This window comes from Elephas maximus, chromosome 24 (genome assembly GCF_024166365.1).
Source record: "Elephas maximus indicus isolate mEleMax1 chromosome 24, mEleMax1 primary haplotype, whole genome shotgun sequence".
Classification (NCBI taxonomy): Eukaryota; Metazoa; Chordata; class Mammalia; order Proboscidea; family Elephantidae; genus Elephas; species Elephas maximus.
In genome coordinates, this window is record NC_064842.1 from 41,727,995 (window position 1) to 41,754,894 (window position 26,900).

At 36.7% G+C, this 26,900-nt stretch overlaps 1 protein-coding gene across 11 annotated transcripts in view; it reads left to right on the plus strand.

The window, feature by feature from the left end:
* Positions 1 to 26,900, plus strand: part of RALGPS2 (Ral GEF with PH domain and SH3 binding motif 2) — a 245,650-nt gene that overhangs the window by 139,096 nt on the left and 79,654 nt on the right. For all 11 annotated transcript variants that reach the window (XM_049868433.1, XM_049868434.1, XM_049868436.1 and 8 more), the window contains 3 exons: positions 13,074 to 13,157; positions 21,842 to 21,931; positions 24,895 to 24,987. In XM_049868433.1, the coding sequence (XP_049724390.1) occupies positions 13,074 to 13,157; positions 21,842 to 21,931; positions 24,895 to 24,987 (267 nt within the window). The remainder of the gene's footprint in view (positions 1 to 13,073; positions 13,158 to 21,841; positions 21,932 to 24,894; positions 24,988 to 26,900) is intronic.

A 26,900-nucleotide genomic window follows, 5' to 3' on the forward strand; every position in this document is an offset into this window, starting at 1 on the left:
AGAGGTCGTCAAGTAGAAGAGTGGCATTTTCTCACTTAGATTTTAAGTAGCTCTTTCTGGCTGCTGAGTAAGATATGTGGGAAAGTGAGCAGGTAAGATACGTGGGAAAGGGAGACCAAGGTGAGAGACGAATGCTGCTTGGATCAGGATTGGAGCGTCGGAGATGATGAGAAATTGTCAGGCACTGTGTGTGCAAGAGGAGTCAAGGATGACTTCAAGATTTTTGGCCCGACACCAGAAGTATGTAGTTGATATTCTCTAGGTGGAAAATTGTGATCGTTTTATTATACAACTCAGGTGGCTGCCCTTCATATAGGATATGCAGTTGTCCAATGCAGCCTAGCAGAGAAAGGCTGGAGGAACGGATTTTGAGGGAAGATCAGGAGTTGAGTTTTGGTCATACTAAGGTTTACGCACCTGTTAGACATCCAAAGAGAATATTGTGTTTGGCAGTACATAGCCCAGGCTGGAAATAAAAGTTTGGGAGATGTCATTATATAGATGGTATTCAAAGTGTTAGATTACCAAGGGAGTGAATACGGATAGTGTCCTGTTTAGAGGTAAGAAGGAACCATTAAAAGAGATTAAGGAGCAACAGCCAATGATTTAGGAAAACCAGGGTAGTAGGGTATTCTGTGAGCCAAGTGAAGGAAGCATTTTTTTTTTTCAATAATTTTTATTGTGCTTTAAGTGAAAGTTTACAAGTCAAGTCAGTCTCTCACACAAAAACCCATATATGCCTTGCTACACACAGAAGCAAGCATTTTTAAGGAGGCGGTAATGAGGTGAAGTGCTGTTAATCATGTGCTTATTTGATTACCCCTTGCCTCTTCCACTAAGTGACTTGAAGGCAGAAACGGATAGCTTTTTTCCTATTTTATCTGTCTGGCATTTAGTGGCATCTCAGTATTTAGAAGGAAAGAATGAACGTGCTGTTTAGTAAATATTTGCTCAGTGAGAGAATGTTTTTAAAAATTGACAGCAGCAACCCTACTGGAAGAAACAGTGTAGCAGCAACATATTCTTGTTAAAATCACCAAGATAAACATTAAATCTGGCAACATACACAGAACCTTGTCATCTGGCAGAGAAACATTTTCTAATTTATTATGAGATACTTAAGACGTATGAAAAAGCATGCAGATAATAAGGTGAACGCCTGTGTACTTACCAGTACTTTTGAAACCCCTCTGTATCCTCCCACGTTCTCTTCCCTCCTCCTTCCCAGAGAACCACTATACAGTATTAGTTTGTATCCCTCCTGTGCATTAGTTGTTTTTCTGTAACTGTATGTACCCCTTAGCAGTATGTACTGTTGTAGGCTTTAATGTTTTGTATAAATGATACCAAAAAACCAAAACCAAACCCATTGCTGTTGAGTCGATTCTGACTCATAGGAAGCCTATAGGACAGAGTAGAACTGCCCAATAGAGTTTCCAAGGAGGGCCTGGTGGATTTGAACTGCCAGCCTTTTGGTTAGCAGATGTAGTTCTCTTTTAACCACATGCCACCAGGGTTTCAGTGTAAATGATACTATTATTTTGTCATCTTTAGCTTGCTTTTTATGTTTAGCGTTATTGACTACCATCCATGTTGATATATGCACATGTCTGTTAGTTCGTCATACTCTGGGGGCTTGTGTGTTGCTGGAAGCTATGCCACCGGTATTCAGGTACCAGCAGGGTCACCCATGGAGGGCAGGTTTCAGCTGAGCTTCCAGACAAAGACAGACTACTTCTGAAAAGAATTAGCCAGTGAGAACCTTTGGAATAGCAGTGGAATGTTATCTGATATAGTGCCAGAAGATGAGCCCCCCAGGTTGGAAGGCATTCAGAAGATGACTGGGGAAGAGTTGCTTCCTCAAAGTAGGGTCAGTCTTAATGACATGGGTGGAGTAAAGCTTTTGGGACCTTCATTTGCTGATGTGGCATGACTCAAAATGAGAAGAAACAGCTGCAAACATCCCTTAATAATTGGAACCTGGAATGTACGAAGTATGAATCTAGGAAAATTGGAAATTGTCAAAAACGAAATGGAACGTATAAACATCAATATCCTAGGCATTAGCGAGCCGAAGTGGGCTGGTATTAGCCGTTTTGTATTGGACAATCTTATAGTCTACTATGCTGGGAATGACAACTTGAAGAGGAATAATGTGACATTCATCGTCAAAAAGAACGTTTCAAGATCTGTCCTAAAGTACAACGCTGTCAGTGATAGGATAATATCCACATGCCTACAAGGAAGACCAATTAATACAACTATTATTCAAATTTACATGCCAATCACTAAGGCCATAGATGAAGAAATTGAAGATTTTTATCAGCTTATGCAGTCTGAAATTGATCAAACATGCAATCAGGATGCATTGATAACTACTGGTGATTGGAATGCGAAAATTAGAAACAAAGAAGGATCAGTAGTTGGAAAATACGGCCTTGGTAAAATGCTGGAGATCGAATGATAGAATTTTGCAAGACAAACGACTTCTTAATTGCAAATACATTTTTCCACCAACATAAACAGCAACTAAACACATGGACCTCGCTGGATGGAACACAAAGGAATCGAATCGACTACATCTGTGGAAAGAGACAATGGAAAAGCTCAGTATCATCAGTCAGAACAAGGCCTGGGGCTGACTGTGGAACAGACCATCAGTTACTTATATGCAGGTTCAAGTTAAAACTGAAGAAATTCAGAGCAAGTCCACAAGAGCCAAAATACAACTTTAAGTATATCCCACCTGAATTTAGAGACCATTTCAAGAACAGATTTGATGCTTTGAACACTAATGACAGAAGACCAGACGAGTTGTGGAATGACATCAAGAACATCATACATGTAGAAAGCAAGAGGTCATTGAAAAGAAAGGAAAGACCAAGATGGATGTCAGAAGAGACTCTGAAACTTGCTCTCAAACGTTGAGCACCTAAAGCAAAAGGAAGAAATGATGAAGTAAAAGAACTGAAAAGAAGATTTCAAAGGGCAGCTTGAAAAGACAAAGTATTGTAATGACATATGCAAAGAACTGGAGATAGAAAACCAGAACGGAAAGGAAGAACATGCTCAGCATTTCTCAAGCTGAAAGAACTGAAGAAAAAATTCAAGCCTTGAGTTGCAATAGTAAAGGATTCTATGGGGAAAATATTAAACGACGCAGGAAGCATCAAAAGAAGATGAAAGGAATACACGCAAGCAAAGTTTTACTGAAGATCATTCAAAAGCAGCTGCAGCAGTATATCAACAGGGAACTGCCAGAAATTCGGGCTGGATTCAGAAGAGGATGTGGAACCAGGGGTATCATTGCTGATGTCAGGTGGATCCTGGCTGAAAGCAGAGAATACCAGAAAGATGTTTACCTGTGTTTTATTGACTATGCAAAGGCATTCAACTGTGTGGATCATAACAAATTATGGATAACATTGCGAAGAATGGGAATTCCAGAACACTTAATTGTGCTCATGAGGTACCTGTACACAGATCAAGAGGCAGTTGTTCAGACAGAACAAGAGGATACTGAGTGGTTTAAAGGTATGCGTCAGGGTTCTGTCCTTTCACCATACCTATTCAGTCTGTATGCTGAGCTGACTATATGAAGCTGGACTATATGAAGAAGAACGGGGCATCAGGATTGGAAGAAGACTCATTAACAACCTGCGTTATGCAGATGACACAACCTTGCTTGCTGAAAGTGGAGAGGAGTTGAAGCACTTGCTAATGAAGATCAAAGACCACAGCCTTCAGTATGGATTGCACCTCAACATAAAGAAAACAAAAATCCTCACAACTGGACCAATGAGCAACATCACGATAAACAGAGAAAAGATTGAAGTTGTCAAGGATTTCGTTTTACTTGGATCCACAATCAACAGCCATGGAAGCAGCAGTCAAGAAATCAAAGGACGCATTGCATTGGGCAAATCTGCTTCAGAGGCCCTCTTTAAAGTGTTAAAAAGCAGAGATGTCACCTTGAAGACTTAGGTGCGCCTGACCCAAGCCATTTTCAATCTCATCATATGCATGTGAAAGCTGGACAATAAATAAAGAAAACCGAAGAATAGGTGCCTTTGAATTGTGGTGTTGGCGAGAATATTGAATATACCATGGACTGCCATAAGGACGAACAAATCTTGTCTTGGAAGAAGTACAGCCAGAATGTTCCTTAGGAGCAAGGATGGCGAGACTGCATATTATTTGGACATGTTGGCAGGAGGAATCAGTCCCTGGAAAAGGACATCATGCTTGGTAAAGTACAGGGTCAGCAGAAAACAGGAAGACCCTTAATGAGATGGATTGACACAGTGGCTGCAGCAGTAGGCTCAAGCATAACAAGGGTTGTGAGGATGGTGCAGGACCAGGCAGTGTTTCATTCTGTGGTACATAGGGTCGCTGTGAGTCGGAATGGACTTGACAACACTTAATGATAACAACAGTGCATTAATTTCTCCAGCCGTTTAGTAAGTAGTACAGTTTATGATTATGTCACACTTTATTTGTTTTCCTGTTGTTGGACATTTAAGCATTTTTGGTGTTTGGTTCATTTAAACAAAAACCCCAGAAAACCAAACCCATTGCCATCGGGTCGATTCTGACTCATAGCGACCCTAAAGGACAGAGTAGAACTGCCCCATAGGGTTTCCAGAGAGCACCTGGTGGATTCGAACTGCTGAACTTTTGGTTAGCAGCTGAAGCTCTTAACCACTGTGTCACCAGGGTTTCCTATTTAAACAAAGCTACTATGAAAATTCTTTTTCATGTCTCCTCATTTGTGAGAATTTTCTTAGGAGTAGAATTACTGGGTTGTAGAGCATGAACATCTTAAACACAGACAAATATATTCTGAAATGGTTATACAGATATTGGTTATTATGCCCAAATGCTTGCTATTGATAAATTTAACAAGATTGTTTAAGCCATGATGTTAATTAGACATTCTAGTTTATTAGTTTTATTTATTAGCATAAAATGGTATTTATCTCATTACGTAGTTGGAATATTACCTTTACTCAAGAATCAAGGAATTTTTCTGGGTATCAAAATTTAACCTCAAACATTATGAAAGAGGATAGTGGTTATCATTGAATTTACACCCAACCAAACCAAACTCAACCTATTTCCAGTCAGTTGATTCTGATTCATAGTGACCCTGTAAGGCAGAGTATAACTGCCCCATAGGGTTTCTAAGGCTGTAATCTTTATGAAAGCAGACTGCCACATCTTCTCCCATGGAGTGGGTGATGGGTTCAAACTACCTACCTTTTGGTTAGCACCAAGTGCTTAACCACTGCGCCACCAGGGCTTCTCAGATTTATACCCAGTGTTTTTATTTTCAGAGCCCTGGTGGTGTGGTGGTTAAGAGCTCAGCTGCTAACCAAAAGTTTGGTGGTTTGAATCCACTAACTGCTCCTTAGAAACTCTATAGGGCAGTTCTGCTTTGTCCTATAGGGTTGCTATGAGTAGAAATCAACTTGTTTCGTTTGTTTTTTGTTTTTTTATATTTATTTCCAAGGAGCCCTGGTTTCCTAAACTATAATCCTATCTGAAGCAGATCACCAGGTCTTTTCTCCCACGGAGCTGCTGGTGGGTTTGAACCGCCTACCTTTTGGTTAGCAGCTGACCACTTAACCATTGCGTCACAGGGGGACTTACGAGATAGTAAAGGTTAGAGATGGGGGGCCCAGAAGCCAAGCTCTTAAAAGTTGGGAGTCTGTGTAAATTGCAGGAGGGCAGGAACATCTGTCTGTTCTATTTACTGATGTATCTCTAGTGCCTAGAAAAGTACCTGTTTGATATTTGAGATTTGACGAATGATCATTCCAAAACTTTATAGCTTGATCATTCCAAAACTTCGTAGCTAATAATCATATTATTCTGTTGTTTATCATGTTTGGAGTCATTTCTGTGAAAGTCTGCTACCCAATCCAAGAATGTGACTTTTATGTAACAGTCTTTCTGTGGGTTTTTGAGTTTTTTTCTTCCCACAATTCAGAACATTTTCAGGTTTCTTCCCTACTATGGGAGACCCTGGGTGGTGTAAACAATTAATGTGCTCAGCTATTAACCAGAAAGTTGGAGGTTTGAGTCTACCTGGAGGTGCCTCAGAAGAAAGGCCTGGCAATCTTCTTCCAAAAAAAACCAGCCATCAAAACCCCTAGGGATCACAGTTCTACTCCGGCACACATGGGTTACTGTGAGTCAGAGTGGCCTTGATGGCAGCTGCTTTTTTCTTTACTATGAATTCTCCAATTAAGAGTAAGGGCAAAAATTAGCTAAAAAAAAAAAAAAAAAAGGGCTGGTATATTCATTAATTTCTAGTATGAAAATGAATTCAGAGCTCAGCTTTTTAATTAAAGTTTTTCCCCCCACATTTCTTATATGCGTAGATTTCCCCAGTAGAATTTTCTTGTTTTTTGGTCATGAATTATTTTAGAAGGCTCTTACACATTTATAGGGCTTTTCCCCAGTGTGAGTTTTTTTCATGTTGAGGAAGCAATGAGTATATTCTGAAGACTTTCTCGTGTTCATTACATTCCTAGGTGTTTTTTTTTTTTTGGTTCTGTTTTTTTGTTTTTGTCTATCGTGAATTCCTAACGCTCTGTAAAGCTTGTATTTCTTCTGAAGGCATTGCTACGTTCATTACACCCGTGGGGTTTCTCTTCGGAGTGAATATTACGTAATTCGGTCCAGGGTGAGTTATGACAGGAAGGTCATCTGCAGTCAGGCTTTCTCTTCAGTAGCAATTCTGTGGTGCTTTCAATAAGGCCTTAAGTAAGGGATGAACTATTCTTGAAATCTGCACTATAGTCATTACATTGGTAATGTTTGCCTCTGTTAAAAGGTTTTATGTGTTCATAAACAGGCTCTGACTGAAAGTCCTCTGACATATATTACATTCAGAAAGTTTCTGTGTAGTATCATACATTTCATACTGGCTAAGAAATGTTTGTTGGCTAAAGGCTTTCTCATATTCCTTGTGCTGGTAAGGTTTATCTCTATAATGAGTGACTTCAAGTCAGTAAGGAGTATGCCATTCCTGAAGGATCTGCCAAGTTACCTCAGTGTGATTTCTCTTCATTATGCATTTTCTAATGTTGAACAAGGGAGGAGCTGCTCTGGAAGGCTTTCCCACACTGATTATGGTACTCATAGGGTTTCTCTCCTGAGTGTTTTTAGGGACGCATTGTGCTTATAGGCTTTCCATGTGCATTACATCCAGCTGGTTTCTCCCCATGTGAATTCTCTGATGTTCAGAAGCTCTGTCTTCCAGCAGTTATTTTCCTCCGTTTATTACATTCATGGAAACCCTGGAGGCATAGTGGTTAAGTGCTACAGCTGCTAACCAAAGGGTCGGCAGTTCGAATCCACCAACCTGCTCCTTGGAAACTCTATGGGGCAGTTTGACTCTGTCCTATAGGGTCGCTATGAGTTGGAATCGACTCGACGGCACTGGGTTTTGTTTTTTATTACGTTCATAGTTACCCCACCCCACTGCATGAATTTCTGCGTCTTTAATGTGGCTGAAGGCTCCCTGCCTTGGATGAATTTTCCAAGCTATTTCCTTATCATGTTTAGTAAGGTATAATTACCAATGATGACTTTTGTATACAGGCAGTCTCCAGGTTACGAACATCCGTACAACCCATAGTTACAATCCAACCCTTGCAAAGCGCATTATATATTAAAAATTCAAGGTACATGCAGTGGTTTGTGATAACAATCAGGTGCTACTTTGTGACGCACATCAAAATATTATTACTGCATTATTATGTTAGAGATGTTTTAGTGTATCTGGAAGTGCTTTGTTAATGTTTTTTATGCATAGAAAGGTACACTGTATTACTAAGACATTTGATTAACTGACATTAGGTATGAACGGTAGCTAACTCACTTAGATGCATAGGTATCTAATTTATGTACAAATTCAACTTAAAGACAGACTTAGGAATGGAACTTCTTTGTAATCCAGGGACTGCCTGTGTTTGTGTTCATAGCATTTGTTTTTTACAGAGGTTTTATTCTCTTAGGTTCTAAGTTGTTTCCTGTGTCTCACTTTCACTAGACTCTTTTTCTTGAAAGGATGCTCAGTTACATAATAAAGTCTGTGCTCAATCTAAAGTTTTTACCCACATTGTAATGCTTATGACTTTTCTCTTAAATAAGTGTTTTCTTGGAAAAGAAGCCATCTGTCTTTAAATGTCTCTCCTGCCTTTTCCTGATATCACTCTAACTCGTCACAAACATTCCACATTTCTTCCTAACTGATAGGACAGATTTCTCCAAAATCTACATCTCTTTTTCTTTTTACAACTTGATGATTACACCTAATTAGGAAACCTGGTTCTCCAAAGATACCTTTTGCTATCATTTGCTGGCATTAAAAACCAAAAACCAGTTACCGTTGGGTCAGTTCTGATTCATGTCAACACCATGTGTGCCGGAGTAGGGTTTTCAGTGGGTGATCTGTTGAAGTAGATTGCTAGGCCTTTGTTTGGAGGCACCTTTGGGTAGACTCGAATCTCCAGCCTTTCTGTTAGTGGCCTAATGTAATTAACCATTTGCACCACCCAGGGGTGGGTGGAGATACATTTGTCTATCTATGTATATATATAAATATTTTATTTTTTTTGAGAGAACATCTGTCTGTTCCCTAACCTTTATAAACTCATTGTTTCTGTACACACATCACAAACACACACACAGCTAGGTATTTAAGCTGCTTTTAAGGGAAAATTGGTCCGTGGCCTAGTATAATTATGTAATTCTTTTATGTATAAATTACATTGTAAATAATGAAAATGTTGGGAGATTTTTATTATCCTTAGCATGCAGCTGTTTTAGAAATTTGAATATTTTCCTGTGTAATTTCAAGTTGATCCCAGTAGCCCTTCCTACAGAGTGCCCATTATCAAATAAAATTAGAATGCTAGTGACCAGGCAGTTTGCAGGGGCATCAGTCAAGTCTCTGAATGACTGATAGAAGAAAATACAGTAGTCTGATAGAAAAAAAAGTTCTGTACTTTATTTGCTCTAATAAAACCAAACCCATTGCTGTTGACTCAATTAGGACTTTCAGTGACCCTAGAGGGCAGAGTAGAGCTGCCCCATAGGATTTCCAAGGCTGTAATCTTTACGGAAGCAGACTGCCACATCTTTCTCCTGAGGAGCAGCTGGTGGGTTCAACTGCCAGCCTTTCGGTTAGCAGCTTAGTGCTTAACCACTGCACCCACCCCCCCAAGGCTCCTTTTTGCTCGAATAGGTCAATAAAATAAGGCATTTTAATTTAATTTGCTGGTTAAATGAGGAAAAGTACATAAGTACTTCTGAATCTTATTAAAACATTTCTGAAAAGCTTACAACTGAGTAGTAAATAAAAACTCATGAGGTATTTCTGACAATATGTATAAAGAACTTCCTCTGTGCAAACTTTGTGTGTATGCCAGGAGACTATGATCTCAACAACATCTAAAGTTCCAACATCAGGAATGTCATGATTCTATTTGTATTTTAATGAAAATTATCATTTGTATTAGAATTAAAATGTAAACAATCCGTGAAGAATACAAATTGAGGGATTTGAAGGAAGAAAAGGACAGGTGTAGACTTGAAATATTTCTTGTAGACTAGAAAAAAAAGTTCTGTTATAAGCAAGATGCAGCTGTTTTGTCAATTCTTGTTATTGCCATTCCATCACCATGAACGTAAAGTAAGGCCTAGATTAGGACTAAATCAAATACCAAACCCATTTCCGTTGAGTTGATTCCGACTCATAGCGACCCTATAGGACAAGAGTAGAACTGCCCCATAGGACTTCAAGGAGCAGCTGGTGGATTTGAACTGCTGACCTTTTGATTAGCGGCCAAGTTCTTAACCATGGTGCCACCTGGGTGGCAGATTAGGACTAGAGGCAAAAAAGAGGAAAGTTGTCATTTAGGAGAGTAGATATCACAGCATGGGCATTGGTGGTAGAAGGTAACTCCTGTTCTCACTAGAGAGGCAGCTTTAACACATTGAGAGGAGGTAAGAGGACAGGTGTATACTCAAAAATGAAAGTGCTACTTTTGATTTAACATATTGCATTGGATTTATATAGTTGCAGAGCTTTTTTTTTTTTGATTAAAAATACAGGGTTAGTGGTGACCACTTCTATGGCTGAGATTTTTCTAAGTGGCCGTATAGACTGAATGCTAATGGATATACAGTGTCCCTTTAAAGCTTACCCTTTTGAGCATTCAGGAATAATTGCCTTCAACTTGTGAGGATTTTTTCCCCTATCTCTTACATCCATTGCTTTTTCTTTTCTTCCTTCAATCTCTGTCTGTATACTGGTCTATATTGGCCTTTTCTCTTCTTCTATCTATAGGTATCCCTACAACATCACCCTTAGAACAGTACTTTTAAGAGTGTTGGAACCTACAAGATGAAATTTAGATCAAGAATTTCACTTTACAGAACAAATCTAGAAGACATAAGAGAAGCTGTGACTCCTGTGAAATTCAGTAATTCTTTCATAGGGTAGGTGGTCATCAGTTGTGGTGTTTTACCTTCTCTTGTGCTTCCAAAATAAACTTGGCAGAAAATTGGGCTTCACAGTTCATGGTTCAAAATGAAGCCATGAACATGCTTTCAAAATTGCCTTTATATACCTGAGTTACTATTTGAAAATTTCTTCTTCACTGCCTGATTTAAAAAGTACAAGTCAGATCCATTTGAATGAATTTTAAGAGGTACCAGGCTGCTATATTTTATTTAACCTTTGCTAAAAATGAAGGCTTATTTACATAGTACTCAGCTTGAAACAGTCCTGTTCATTGTCAGACCCTAAAAAAAAAAAAAACAACTTTTAATCACTAATTCCACTTTTTGGTGTTCGTGTGAGATGTTTTAGTATAGAGTAACCGTTGAGCAGGCTGATGAGCTGTCATATATACAGGATGACACTTGAGGCAGAATTTATTAGATTGTAGTCTAGTCTGACATGAAGGAAGACCGTAGTGTCTGAGATAGAAAGAGACAGAGACAAAGGGAAAAGCAGTTTTTTCTCACTGAGAAATTTAGTGTTGGTTGAGGCAGAGGTGAGGCAGGGCAAAATTCTATGCCATACACTATGTCTACTTACTCAAATTTTGTTTTATTTGAGCTAATAATTCATTTTAGCTCTTTCTGAATTTTCTGCCAGAAGTGTCTCTTGTCAATATGTTTGAACACATCAGGTATTCAGGTGATCTGTTTTATCTTTTAGCGGCATCTCTTCTGAAATCTCTGTTCTCTTCTTCCTGTCTGGACTGTTGGTCTTAAGGTCTGCCCACAGCTTGGTTCTAAGATCTCCCTTTACTATCAGTCTGGGTAGTCCCAATATTTTTTTTCTTAGTTGACTAGTTTGTTTTGATGGAGTACGTACTTTAGTAGTTCTCTGAGAATAGGCACGTAGAAGGCAAATTCTCTGACTTTCGTGTCTGAAAAGATCTGTTGTCTACTGTAATACTTAATTGGTATTTTTATTGGGCATAGGCTTCTAGGATTTTGAAGGCATTGTTTCAGTTGTTTTTTTAACTTCAGTTTTGCTGTCGAGAAGTTCTGTATCTTCTGATCTGATCTGTTTTTCTGAATGTGTGATCTATTCTTTTGTTTTTGAATCTGAAAGATTTTGTGATCTCTGTCTCCAGTGTCTTGCAGTTTCTTGATACTATGCCTTGGTTTTAGCTGTGTGTGGGGGTTGCGGGGTAACTGGATACTCTGCAGACCTTTTCTTGTCCTTAAGTCTTAGGGCATTTTCTCGAATTACTTTTTTGATAAGTTCTTTTTGTTTTTTTGTTCTAAAAGATTTTATCAGTGTTATGTCACAAACTTTCTGTTGATGTGTTAATTTTGGTTATTATAGCTTCCGTTTCCAAAAAGCTCTTTATTTCGCTTTCTGAGTATTTCTCTTTTATACTTCTCCTCTTTTTGATTAATGAGCACAATATCTTTTCTCATCTGTCTAAGGATAATAGTTATATGATTTTGTCTTCCTTTTCACAGTTTTCTTCCATCCCCTGCTCTAACTCAGTTTCCTCTCTCTGTCTCTGATGGTGGTTGTAGTATTTCAGCAAGGTTCTTAACCTTTCTGAGTATTGGATCTCTTTGGCAGACTGAAGTCTATGGAACTCTTCCATTAAAATCAAAGGAAATCAGTTCTATTAAAATATACTTACCAAAATATTTTTTAAAACTCTATGATGTAGCTATACATGTGCTTCTGCATATTAAGATCTAGAGATGAATCTGTAACTACCATAATTTCAAAATAGTGATGAGTGTAAGTGATATCTGAGATGTGTACCAAATGTAATGTGATGTGAAAATAGCTGTGATTTTTTTTTGAATTGGTGACAAAATCACATGTATTGCTAATACCACTGTAATCTGTAGCCTGCATTTGTAATTGAAAGAAGTGTCTTATTTCAGTTAGAGGCTAACATAATTTTTTTTACATTCATGTTCCTGGGCTCTTTGAATTATGTTGACAGACCCTTCAAATATCTGGGGTTGTCGGTGATCAGCTCAAAGCTGGTGAAAAGCTGATTGCAAGCTCTTAGTGATTGAATGACGCTTGATAACTAGTGGGCTTCACTGAATGTTTTGGGATGCTCAGCTTTCATTATCTGTAGATCTTTCCTCTTGGGATTCAAATCTCTTCAGAGAAGAATCCTCCAATTTCCTGTCTATGAAAATGAGCCTTTTTATCTTATGTTCCCATAGCCAAGTGCAGGGAACTGCATGGGAGGGGAGGCGGGAGTTCTTTCCTGTTTAGTAATCATACTCAGGTAATGTATCTAAATGCTTATTACCTTGATTCTCCAGTTTCAGATATGATTTATTGATTGTACTACAGAAGATAATTTTGCTTTCTTACATTCTAGTAAAAATTGCTTTTGTGATTTAGCTGAATGGTTGTATTAGATATGTTCCTATTAAATAAAGTAATTCTAAAAATGGAGAAAAACAATCTTTAATGCTTGGAAACCCATAATATAACAGGAAAACTGGGCTATTTCTTGAATTTATATTTAATTGTCACCTTATTATTCCAGGAACTTTCAAGTTGCGGATGGAATAAAAAAGAAAAATATAGTTCTGCACCAAATGCAGTTGCCTTCACAAGGAGATTTAATCATGTGAGTTGATAAAATTTCAATAATTTCTGGAATTCAGTTCCTCAAGACATTATTTTTCATTAAGATATAGTTTAACATTTTACATTAATTCTGGAATATTCTCAGCCAGTATCTCTTGAAATATTGTCTCTCTGACTAATCTCTGTATTCCCCCTCTGAACTTCCTAAGAGTTCGGCTGCTAACCAAAAGATCAGCAGTTCAAATCCACCAGCCACTCCTTGGAAACCCTGTGGGGCAGTTCTATGAGTCAGAATTGACTAGACGGGAACGGGGTTTTTTTTTTTTTACTTCGTATTCGAAATTTTTTGGAACTTGACATTCTTTTCTACTTGTCTCTTAACCTTTCATACTTCCAATTTATTTCTTTGTGTTTCATTCTGAGTGATTTTCTCAGATCTCTATTTCAGTTCACTAATTATCTTCAAATGTGTCTTACCTGTTTTAAATCATTGTGCTTTTTTAACACTAGTATTTCCTTTTCCTATTTTTTTAATTCTTAAATCATTTTCAACATTTTATTTATTATAGTTTCTATTTTATTATCTGAAGTCCTTGAGAGTACTAATTCCGTTATTTTTGCTAATTCTTACAATAGTTGTTTTCTTATATACTTTGTAATTTTGTATTGGGAGCTAATGTCTGTTTAAGCTTTACCTGTGGAAATTGCTGGTGCCTAGATTGAGAGTATATCCCTTTTGAGAGGCTTTTTGTTTGCTTTTACCAAGTACCAAAGGCTATCACAGAGCAATTTTTTATGTTAAAGGTTTTGTTTGGGGAGTATCTGTACCTCTCTGGAGGGAAAATTTAAATTCCTAATCCAGTTGAGGGCAGGCCTTTGGTTATGAATTCTTGTGAAAGGCTTCTTTTTTTGTCCTTAACCACCCAGAGCCTCAGCTAATACAGATAGACTTCTCTGTTGTCTCCCTCGGCCAAATAGGTGAATTCGTTAAGTCCACATTTTTATCAAGATTATAGCCCTTTGACGATTCCTTAGATAGAAAAGCAGGGGGCTGTGAGGCCTCGTGTTGCCTCTGAAGGAATATTAAACTCAAGCGCCTGTGTCGCTGAAACAGGAAATCCTCCAAAGGTAGCAACAGCCTCAGCTCTTTTAACTACTGCTTTGCTTTTACTTCTCTCTTTGTTTCTGGCTGCTAAGGAAATCCCTTATTTTTCTTTATAGCTCAGCTGTGCATTTTTTTTTTTAAGTTTATTACATTTCATTTAGCATTTCTAGAAGTTTATAGCAAATATTTCCCTGGCTTTTTGGTTTACAGTATTCCGCAAAGTAGATTAAAGTTTTAAAAAATTAGATTAAATCCATTACTATGCGCATAGGACAAACTTGCCTTGCATTGAATTGCGTATTTGAGCGATGTAAGAGTTGTGTTCAAAAATTTTCTGAGATAGTTTGAATTTATCATCACAGTAAAAGAATATCATCAGGGAATACATGTAATAAGTAAAAGTGTAAATTTTGCCCAATGCCATTTCACCAGTTTCTGTCTGCTTTGGGCCCCTCTCTTGTACTTCTAAATGGTTGTGTTTTTATACTTTGTAATTTTAATTAGACTAGCTCTCCACTGTTGCCAGAAGTGGAACACTCATCTCTTTAAAAACTGTGCTTTTTTCTGATTATTGAAGTAACGACATATATTAAAACGGAGAAGGTTGCTGGAAAATTAAAAAAAAAAAAAAGTAGGAATGTATAAAAAACAAGAAGGAAAATTGCCCAGAGGTGACTGTTGTTAACATTTTAGCATATATCCTTGAATTCTTCATTTTTTTCCTTAATGCAGTAGAAATCATGTTACACATACATGTAATTTGTAGCCTTATTGCCTTAACCCACTGCTGTCGAGCCTTAACATACCGTAAAATGCTCCTATATCATTAAAATTCTTTTGGGAACATTTTTAATGACTGTATAATCTTCTGTCACTTGACTATATCATAATTTTAGTAATTTGTCTCGGATATTTCTGTAATAACTGCCTTTGAAGTTTAACGGATTTTTTACTGCAAATACAAGGGTTTATATGATTATAAAACTCTGAATAAAGCAACTGCAGTTCAGTATGTGTGAATAAATGTTCTCTAGGATTTACATACTATTTTATGAAATAGTTGATGTACTTCCAAGAATATGTGCTAAGTATTTGAACCGTATGAAATCGTTGATGTTTGGCCATTTTTAACCTACTAAAATGGCTATTTCATATGGCTAACCTAATGTATGTTGAGAATCGTTATGAGAAACAAATAGGAATTAACCACCTAACTTAAGAAATAAAATAGTACCAAAACTTGAAGTGTCTTACACCTCGGTTCCTCCTCTTAAGGTAACCATTAACTGGACATTTTGTGTGTTGTTTATTTTCTTTTTTTCAATTTGGTTTTTTTTTTTCTCCTGTAATTCCTTTATAGATTTACCAGAAATATTTGTATCCCTAAAACAATATGTTACGTAATCTTACTTTCCAACTTCATAACCACTGTGCCGCTAGGGGTTCCGTTACTGTATATGTTCTTCTGATTGACTTTTTTTCACTCAAGTGTGTTTCTCTAATGCATCCACGGTGGTGCACGTAGCTCTAGTTCATTGATTTTCACCGGTTTTTAGGGTTTCATTGTATGAACGTATCACAGTGAATTTATCTGTTGTTGTATGGGTGGATGTGAGATATGTTTTCAGGTTGTTTGCTGTCGTAAATGTCGCTATGAATGTCCTAAGAGTCTCTTGATAGCGCATGTCCAGTAATTCTCTAGGCAGGAACTTTCAGACTTTTTGACTGTGACCTGTAGAAAGATGAAATATTTTACGTTGTACCTCAGCACAGACACAGAGCTAAAACAAATATTCTGGAACATGGTTTACTTGTTAGGTAATATGTACTTCCATCTTTTCCATTCTATTTCACTTGGAAAAAATTGCTTCTTAGACTTAGAAATTGATTTCAGAAAACAGGGTTGTGATCTGTTTGAAAAACTGTCCTAGATATTTGCCTAGATATAAAATCTGAGTCATAGAGTATATACACGTTTAGCTGTACATGATAATGTTTTGTTTTTTCAACATGGTTATACCAATTTACATTTCCAGCAGCAGGGTACAAATTTTCATTACTCTGTATCCTTATCAACACTTGGTATCATCAAACTTTGCGATGTAATTGGTATAAAATAACTTTAGCTTTCATTTTCATTTGATAACCATTTCTTAAGTTCCTGCTGTGCCCTGGGCAATGTTCTAGATGTGTGTGATATATCAATGAACAGAAACGTCTCTACCTTCATGGACCTTTCATTCTAGCGCTTCCTGGTTTTAATTTCTCTTTCTTTTTTTGTTTTGTTCTCATTTTTAGAAGTTCTGTCGTTTCCAAATCTCCCTGGTCTTATTTATTGTTCTCTTATTTCCTATGTTTAAATGACTTATTATCAAATAAAACATAGACACAGAAGACTACAAAACAAAGGTATGATTTAATGAATTAATTGGTAGGCAGATATCCTTGTAACCACCACCCAGGTCAAGAAACAAAATTTTACCATCCCCCCTAGAATCTCCTACATGTACCTCAATCCAGTCACCCCCTCTTTCTTCTGCTAGAAGTAAGTACTGTCCTAACTTTTATAGTAATCACTTCCTGTGTTTCTTTTTTTCAATTTTGTCACCTAAAATGTGGAGCCTTAGACACTATAGTGTAGCCTTGCCATTTCTTTTTTTTAACTTGATAAGTGTTTGAGACTTTTTAATGTACAATTTTCCCATCCCTTTCTTTTCCTGTGGAGGAATTTATCTATGGAGGAACCCAGGCATTTTGGCCCATAGAGTTTCCCGCAGTCTAGATTGCATGATCGGGTGGAGGGCATTTTAACATGCCCTGTGTTTGTTTGTTTTTGTGCAAATTAGCAGCCTGTTCCAAAAGTTAGATCAGACTGAGGTTCATTCCCTTTGGCAAGAGTATAGGTTGTGTTTTATTTTTTCATCAGGAGGTGCATAGTACCGGGTTGTCTCTTCTGTGATGTTAGCAGTTCATCATCTAGATCAACTAATTAACCTGAGATTGTTAAAGGTGAATTCTTACTTTATTATTATGTTTTCATTTATTAGCAGGAATCTTTTTATAAAAAGACATTTTCCCTCATCTGGTATTTGCTTACCCAGAGGTCCATTTACTACAGCAAAGGAAGAATAAATGTTTGATTCTTTTTCCCTTTATTTAGCAGTTTTGAAGATAATGAGTTGGTCTTCTGTTATTCTCTGATGGTGATCGAGTAGGTTTTTTTGTGTGTTATTTTTGAATATTATTATGAACTTAATGGATTTAAATATGTACGATAGGTTTCAGTTGATTGCAATTATTATCCTTATTGAAACTCACATTGCCCTTTGGCAAGGGAGACCCTTTTCGGGTTGGCTTCCGCATCCGTTTTCCACAACCCCAGTAGTCTTTAATGCTCCTTGGAAGCAAGGATGGTGAGACTACGTCTCACGTATTTTGGACATGTTATCAGGAGGGACCAGTCCCTGGAGAAGGACATATGCTTAGTAAAGTAGAGGGTCAGCAAAAAAGAGGAAGACCCTCAACAAGATAGATTGCCACAGCGGCCGCAACAGTGGGCTTAAGCATACCAATTATTGTGAGGATGGTGCAGGACCAGGCAGTGTTTTGTTCTGTTGTACATGGGGTTGCTGTGAATCAGAACCAACCTGACAGCACCTGACAACAAGTAAAAACCCAAAAACTGAACTTGTTGCCATCGAGTCGATTCTGACTCAGAGCGACCCCATAGACAGAGTAGAACTGCCCCATAGGGTTTCCAAAGAGCGGCTGGTGGATTTGAACTGCTAACATCTTGGTTAGCAGCCAGACGCTTAACCACTGGTGCCACCAGGGCTTCAACAACAGGTAGTTTTTAATAATTTCCTTGCCACCTGGTATGCCAAAATGTTCCAGACTCATTTTGTGCATTTCTTGCTCCCTTCGAAAATGAACATTTCTTTAAGAAGTCCTGGTTTACAGGGTGGAAAGGAGTGTGCTGTATCGTTAGGGGGAAAGCAACTAGGAGTAATAGCAAGGTATGTATAAGATTTTATGAGAGACTGGCTTGATTTGTAAACTTTCACTTAAAGCACAACAAAAATTTTTTAAAAATTAAAAAAAAAATTCTGGTTTATCATAGTGGGAATTTCTATTTCAGTCTCATTGCTAGGGATACTCATAGCTACTGGGATGACCACAATTTTTAGAGTTTTTCCATGGATATAGTTAGGATATCTATATCATACACATACACAAATATTTAAAGATAAAATACCTCGTGAGTTCATATTGAAACTTCAATTCGAACTCGGAATGGAAGTTTTTGCTTTAATTCTTATATATTAAATCTGTATGTCTTTTCTCCACATCCAGCATCCTGGTTTTCAAGGAACACAGACATAATAGAATATCGTATAATTACACATATACTTTATCTTACATAATGAACAACAACCTCAAGTAAGAATGCTATCACTAACAGCACCAGTATAGTTACTGAAAACATAAATTCCTTGAGTATGTTTTCTCTAGTCTCCCCCATTTTTAATTATTGTACTATATATTGTCAGAGCATGCAGCCACGTATACTGTGCTCTCACTCCCTTCTAGTGCTCATTTAGTCTTTGTGTGTGTGTGTGTGTGTGTGTGTGTGTGTGTTGCTTTAGGTGAAAGTTTGCAGAGCAAATTAGTTTCCGATTCAGTGATTTATATACAGTGTTCTGTAACATTGTATCCCTGCAATGTGTCAGCACTCTCGCCACTTCTACCCTGAGTTCCCCATTACCATTCGTTTCGTTTTCCTGCCCCTTCTTGCCTACTCATCTTTACTTTTGGGCAGATGTTGCCCTTTTGGTCCCATATAGCTGATTGTTCTAAGGAGCGCTTTCCTCACGGATGTTATTTTTTAGGCCTGTCTGTTATTTGGCTGAAAGGTGATCTCCCGGAGTGGCTTCAGATCAAGGTTAGAAGGGTGACTAAGGGCCATAGTCTCAAGAGTTCCTGCAGACTTTATCAGACCAGTAAGTCTGGTCTTTTTTATGAATTTGGATTTTGTTCTATATTTTTCTCCCTCTCTGTCCAGGGCCCTCTATTGTGATATTGGTCTGAGTGGTTGGTAGTGGCAGCAGAGCATCATCTAGTTCTTCTGGTCTCAGGCTAGTGGAGGCTGTGGTTCATGTGGGCCATTAGGCTTTTGGAATAATTGCTTCCTTGAGTCTTTGGCTTTCTTCACTTTCCTTTGCCCCAGACAGGAAGAGACCAGTAGGTGTATCTTAGATGGTCACTCGCAAGCTTTTAAGACCTCAGACACTGCTCACCAAACTAGGAGGTAGAACATTGACTTTATGAACTATGTTATGTTAGTCTTAATTCTGTGAATAAGTATTACACATTTAATGCTCACTACTATCTTTTTTTTTTCTACTGTCATTACAAAGGATCCCTGGTAGCTCAGTGGTTAAGGGCTCAGCTGCTAGCCAAAAGGTCAGCGTTTCAAATCCATCCGCTGCTCTGTAGGAGAACGATGTAGCAGTCTGCTTCTCTAAAGATGTACAGCCTTGGGGAAACCTTATGTGGCAGTTCTGCTCTGTCCTGTAGAATTGATATGAGTTAGAATCGACTTGATGGCAATTGATTTTTTTTTGTTTCTTTTTGATATCCTTATGTTGATGTCTCTAGTCATTTTTGTTGTCTGAAGCTCTTTCGTTCTCCTATACATTATTCGGGAAGGGCTTATTGGAACAACGATCCCTGAGTTCTTACGTGTTGACAAGTCTGCCTGTGCTGTTTATAGATGAGAGTCACTTTTACTGAACAGAAAAAATTATTGGGTCACATTTTCTTTCCTTGGTTATCTTTGATATGTAAATCCTTTTTTTTTTTTTTGCATAGAGTGTGGCAGTTGAAAAGTATGATGATAACTGAATTTCCTTTTCCTTAAAAATCACTTTCTCTTTTTGTCTAGTTGCCCTCCAATTTTTTTTTTACTTTTAAGTCCAGTAATTTTATTAAAGTATGCCTTGGTGATGGTCATTTTGGGTCAGTATCCTCAAGTGTGGGTAGCCTTAGTTGGGACTGCTAGCTGGAGCAACATGTGGTCTCAGGGTAGTTGGACTTCTTACATGGTAGCTTAGGACCCCCAGAGAGAGTGCTCTAGCAGTCAGGGCAGGAGCTGCTAAGTGGTCTTTTATGACCTCACCTTGAAAGTCACTTAGCATTAATTTCACCATATTCTATTCATTGAAATAGTCACAAGCTTCCCCAGATTCAGTGGGAGATGACTCACACCACAATTTTCAACGAGAGCAGTGACAAAGAATTTGTGTCAATGTTTTAAAACCACCACAGTATTTGTCTTAAAATTTGTTTGACATTATTAGATTGAATTAATAGTTGATATTTGCAAAGATTATTGTTAAAATATTTATAGTCTAACTTTTGATATTTTTTAGGAGTAAAGCTTGTTAGAATCAGGGAAAATTATTGCTGTTAGTAACCCAAATAAAGAAACAAGCATTAAGAAACCTTTTTAATATATATGCATTTCACATTTACATATACATTTGTAAAATACATTTGACGATTTGTTTACAGTTGAAAATTGTAAGTAAAATTTGAAGTATTTTTCATTTTAAAAAGTGAAGAAATGTGAGGCAGTGGTATTTAAAGCTTTCTTTTACACCGAGATTTTTAACGGCATCCTGATTTTAGATTGGTCTAAGTTTGAGCTTACAGTGCTTTGATTTTATTTTCATATTTCATGGTACCTGAGTGAATTATGTCACAGCTTGTGGTGAGTGAAACTCTTTATACCAGGGTAGAGCATTTTAATAAAGTTATCCACCTAGTTGGCTTTCTGATAATTTTTAATGTTTAATGTTTTCAAATAACTAAAAAAGATAGTTTCATTGACTTAAAAAGCATTACACAATTTCTAAAATACAATCTTAATTTTAGAATGATAGCTTATATGTATTTTTCTATTATATTTTATCTCATTTTATTCATACCAAGAAAACCATATGGGACTCTTCACACTTAGGATTCTGCTCAGTGTAAATAAATGGTGGTGTGAGATGTATACAGCCGCAGAAAAACTTGCTTATAAGGAGCATCTTTTACAGTGTCTGACCTTAAAAAAAAAAAAAAAAAAAATTTTTTTTTTTTTTTTTTTTTTTTTTTTTTTTTATTAAGTGTCTGACCTTAGAGCCTACTTAATTCTGTCAGAATGTTTCAAAATACAGCAGAAAACACTTGTATCTGTATAGCGTTTATGTTGCAGCGCTCTGGTTTAATCGTATTTTCCTTCTCCTCAAAATTTACGTTCCATAGGGTTTCCAAGGAATGGCTGGTAGATTCGAACTGCTGACCTTTTGTGTAGCAGCTGGATATTTACCCACTGTATCTCCAGGCCTGCAAAATTTACGTCAGCTTTCACAAATTGAAATCATACACACACACATCAGTACCTGTATCTGTAGATCAGCATCTGCCCATCTCCCTCTCTCTCCCTACGTTAAAGATACACAACATTTGAAGATTGTTTATATCTTGGTAGTGAGCTAAGGGTTTCATCACGAGTTTGATTCTAGTGAGTAAAGAAACTTGCTCTTTTAACTATTTTTAATTTTTATTTGCAGGTAAGTTTTTGGGTTGTTAGAGAGATTCTTCATGCTCAGACGTTAAAAATTAGAGCAGAAGTTTTGAGCCACTATATTAAAACTGCTAAGGTAAGAAAAACTTGTGTTTTTATTTTTGAGATCAACCATTCAAAAATGTATGTGATTGAATATTTGCTTGTGACATTTTGTTTACTGTTTATTGACACTGGGAAATAAGGCCTATTGATTAATGTAAGCCAGTTTCTTTAATTAGATGCCTATTTTCTCTCTTCCTTTTTCTTTCTTCCTCCTGTCTCCCCCTTTTTTCTTTCATATCCGTCCCCCCTCTCTCTGAGTAACTGAACTATGATCTCTTTCACTAGATAAGTAAATAGAGGTCAGATTGTAGTGAAGTGTGATACTTACAAGATATTGGACTCTATTCTGAAGTGATAGAGAAAGCTATATAGGGTTAAGTAGAATTCATGGTTAATTATTTGCTTTTGAAATAGACCTCTCTGCCAGCCATGTGATTATTTTTACAAGAATTGTGTAAGTACAGATGTTATCAGATAGTTAATTGAGCAGTTATTGTTGGGCGTAGATAATAAATACAGCAAGAGAAATGGAGCATGGATTTCAAGGATAGCCAGAATTTAGAGAGGAAGATGGAACAGGACATGCCACGAGAGGATACCAAAATTTTATTAAAACTTTTATCAACTCCGTGTTTATAAGGTTCACTAAGAAATGTAATTGTCGCCAGGTTCTTCATTACTTTTGTAATAAATACATACCTTACCTGTGAATGAAGGAAAACTGAATAAAATGAGGATACCATGTTTATAATTTTTACGTCAAAACTTTTCTGTTTTTCTTAAGCACGTGGGAGCAATTATATTCTAACAAATTCTGTGACACTAGGTGGCAGAACTAGCCTTTCTAAAAATTTGACATTCACTAAAGTGTCAAAAAAAAATTTAAAACATTCTTTGTGATGTAGTAGAGAAGTACTGGTTTTTATCTAACAGCAATTCATGACTTTTCTGTGGATTCTGGATTTCCATTTGTTTTTTCATGTTTGTTAGTTTTTTTAAAAATGTACTTGTATCTTCCACTCAGAACTACCACATTTTGCCTGTTAAATCTACCATTATCCTTCTCATCAAATAGTAATTTAATTCCAGTTCAGAGTCACCCTTTGATTTATTTTTGATAGCTCCCACGTTCATCCAGAGCGCTAAGCATAAATGCTTTTGTTCTTGTTTTGATCACCGTCCCTGAAATCTGTCTCTCCTGATAGTCTGCCTCCCATATTCAGGTCGTTCTCTTCTTTTAGTAGATTGTGTCAGTTGGGGTTCTGTATAGAAACAGAACCAGGACGATCGATGTATGTACGTACACACACACACTCTCTCTCTCTGTCTCTTTCTCCTTTTATGGCTTTTCAACTGATTAGATGAGGCTCACTCTCGTTATCAAGCGTAATCTCCTTTGTTGTTTTTACTTGCTGTCAAGTCAGTTCTGGCTCATGGCAAGGCCATGTTTTATGGAGTAGAGCTGCTCAATAGGAATTTCTTGGTTGTAATCTTAATGGAAGCAGATTGCCAGGGCTATCTTTTGTGGTACTCACTGCTGGATAGTTTTGAACTGCCAAGCTTTAGGTTAGCATTTGAGCCAAAACAGTTTTTGTCACCTAGATGCCTAATCTCTTTTACTTAAAGTCACTGATTGTAGGTGTTACCCACATCTACAGATAACCTTCACAGCAACACCTAGATTAGTGTTTGATTAAGTAACTGGCATAGCCTAGACAAGTTGAAGCACATATAATCAAAAGAATATTTATAAGATATATTTAAAATATCTATTTTTAAAGAGCAGTAAATTGGATACCCTTGTGCACACTGTCCACTTTGAATTCTCGTTTGTCTCTTTGTATGCAATCCCCTACTCTGCCACTACAAAGGGAACCACTGTTCTCAATTTTGTTTGTCATTCTCCTGCTTTTTCTTCTAGTTTTACTGTATATGTGTATCCCTGAATAATACATTGTTTCATATGTATGTTTTCTAACTTTGTTTAAATGAAATTATTCCGTATTTACTTTTATAACTTGCTTGTTTAATTCAGCAGTATTACTGAGATTTGTACATGTAGTTGGCTGTACCTCTGTTGTATTCTGTTGTTTGAATATACCACAATTTATTCAGTATACTGCAGTTTGGGTTTGACAGTTTGGGTAGTTTTCCAGATTTTTGCTGTTATAAACACTGCCACTGTCAGCATTCTCATATGAGTCTCCTGGTCTTCATGTGAGGATTGAAGGTCTAGAAATACAGAGTCCGTATTAGGAGCAGCACTGCTGAGTTGCAGAGTTATGCTCATCTCTCTGATTTGCAAACTGCTTTCCCAGTCTCCCAGTGCCGTGCTAGCTATACTAATACACACTCCCACCAGCAATGTACCAAGGTACTGGGTGCTCCACATCCTTGTCACCACTTGATACTGTCGGAATTTTTCATTACCAACCCTGGTTGGTATAAAATGTGTCTCATTTTCGTATTAGTTGCCTTTCATTGAATCTAATGACAATTCACATCTTTTCTGTGTTGGCTATTTAGCTTTTCTCTCCTGAAATACCTGTTCAAGATCTTTAAACAATTTTCTGTTGTGATATTGGTCTTGTATTGATTTTTTTAGGAGTTCTGTGTATAATTCTAGTTACTAGTTCTCTGTTACATCGTTTGTATACATCTTCCTATTTGTGGCTTGTTTTATCACTGTTTTCATGTTATCTTTTGATATAGACATTCTTAGATTTTAATAAAGTCAAATTTATTAGTCTTAGTGCTTTCTATTATCTTATTTAAGAATATCTCGTTTAAGAAATCTTACCCTAACTTTTGAGAAAATCAAATGTAGTCTCTTATATTATCCTTTTAAAGTTTTATAGCTTTGGTTTTGACACTTGAGTATTTAATCCACCTGGAATAAATTTTTATATATAACATGTTTTATGTATTTCTGTTTCTTGTATTCATGCTATTTATTTGTCATCTCTGCCTCTCTCTTTTTTTTTTAATCTTCAGAAACTGTATGAGCTGAATAACCTCCATGCACTTATGGCAGTGGTTTCTGGCTTACAAAGTGCCCCAATTTTCAGGTTGACTAAAACATGGGCGGTGAGTAATCTTCGTAAGTTAATGAAAGGTTAGACTTCCTATTGGAAATAGTTACTAGTTTCTGTTGTGTTTTTTAGTTAGGTTAGTATTATGATAATAGATAAGGATTTTAAAATGACTTCATACCCTGCTCTCTGAAAACTACATTTTCTCTCCTTACATAGTTTACCCAGGTATACCAGATAGTTTTTGGACACAATGTAGCTTGAGACTTGGTTTCTGCTCTTTGGGAAATCGTTTTTCTAGTACCTCTTTAAGCATCTTACAGACAGCACACTACTTCATATTCAGTCATGGAAAATCATAAATGCAAAAAAAAAAAATTGCATTTAGCCATGTAAAGATTATACTTTTGGAAAGTTTGAGGAAGATCTAAATCGTAAGTTTCCCAAAAAATATACTGATTGAGATTTGCAGTCATTTTTTGTCTGTAAACCACTTAGATACTTTCCTTAAGAATAATTGAAAACCTGATAGTTAACGTGCATTGTGTAATGTTGCTGTACGTTCTGGTATTATTATGTTAATCATATTTGGTTCTGTTTACCTTAACAAGATCAGGGTACGAATTTTGATTTCTGCAAATTTGTGCATTTTTTATATTTGAGTGACATGATACTGGCCTCAAGCTTTCCAAGTATTTTTCATTTAGGTTTCATATAAGTAAAATTTTAGATTCAACTAAATTTGTTCAGATTTAATATTATTCCTTAATGTTAGGGGGAAGTGATTTTTGTGTGTTGAGGCATTTTGTGAAGAGTTAGTGTGTTCTTAAGGTCCTGTGCTAGAGACATGATGGACTTTCTCAAACATCTTTCTCTTCTTTTATAATTACTAAAAACATGGCTTTGTTTTTGATTAGCCTAGTGCTGCTTTCACTTTCCATAATATCTGAAGAGACAGATGTTTCTCATGAAAGCCAGAGTAGATTTCTATATTGGAAAAATGTTAGTATGGAAAAGCTTATGACCCATTTTATATTTCATTTGTATTATAGAAAAACCTGGGTGAAAGGCTTTCCTACTTTAAAAGGCTTTTTAATAAAGATGGCCTTATCTTTTTTTCTTAAAAATTGAATTTCATGGGAAAATAGAAATGATTATACAGTTAAGAATCCCATCTTTAAGGCTTTTGGGAAAAGACTTAGACTCTGATTTATACTATGGTTTAGAAATGTGATACAGTTCCCTTAATTTTTATTTTCCTTGAAGATATTTATATTGGCATGAAAAAAAAATTTTAACAGCTCTATTAATCTGAATAAAACTTAAGGTGTTTGCATTCAATTTCAAAATATTCTATACTGTGCAAGGCACTAATTGCTTGGCATACAGTAGTGAGTGATACATAGACCAAGTCATATTCTCTGTCATAAATAGTGATAAATGCTCTGGAGAGAAATAAAGCAGAGTAAATGGAATAGAAAGAAAAACTGGGCAGTACTATTTTATATAATGTGATAATAGAATCTCTGATAAGTGACAGTTGGTTAGAGACCTGGAGGAAGTGAGAGGACCAATCATATGGATATCTAGAAGAAGAGAGTTCTAAGCAGAGTAAGTAACAAAGGCCTCAGTACATGTTGAGATAGAGGGTTGACCAGTGTTGATGGAATGGTATAAGCTAGGCAGTAGAAGGAAAAAAAAGGTGAGCATCTTTCTGGCTTGGCATGAATAGATTTCCAGCTTGGGATAGGTGAGGATTTTTTAGATAAGATAACAAAAAGCTGGGACAATGAAGAAAAAATGGATAAGTTCTCCCACATCAAAATAAGAATTTCTGTTCATCAAAAATATTTAAAAAATAATTGAATAGAGGCTGCAGAGTAGGAGGAGATAATGTAACTGATCAGGAGTTTGTATACAGTATATATAAAGGTCGCTATGAGTCTTTCGATGGCACTGGGTCATGTA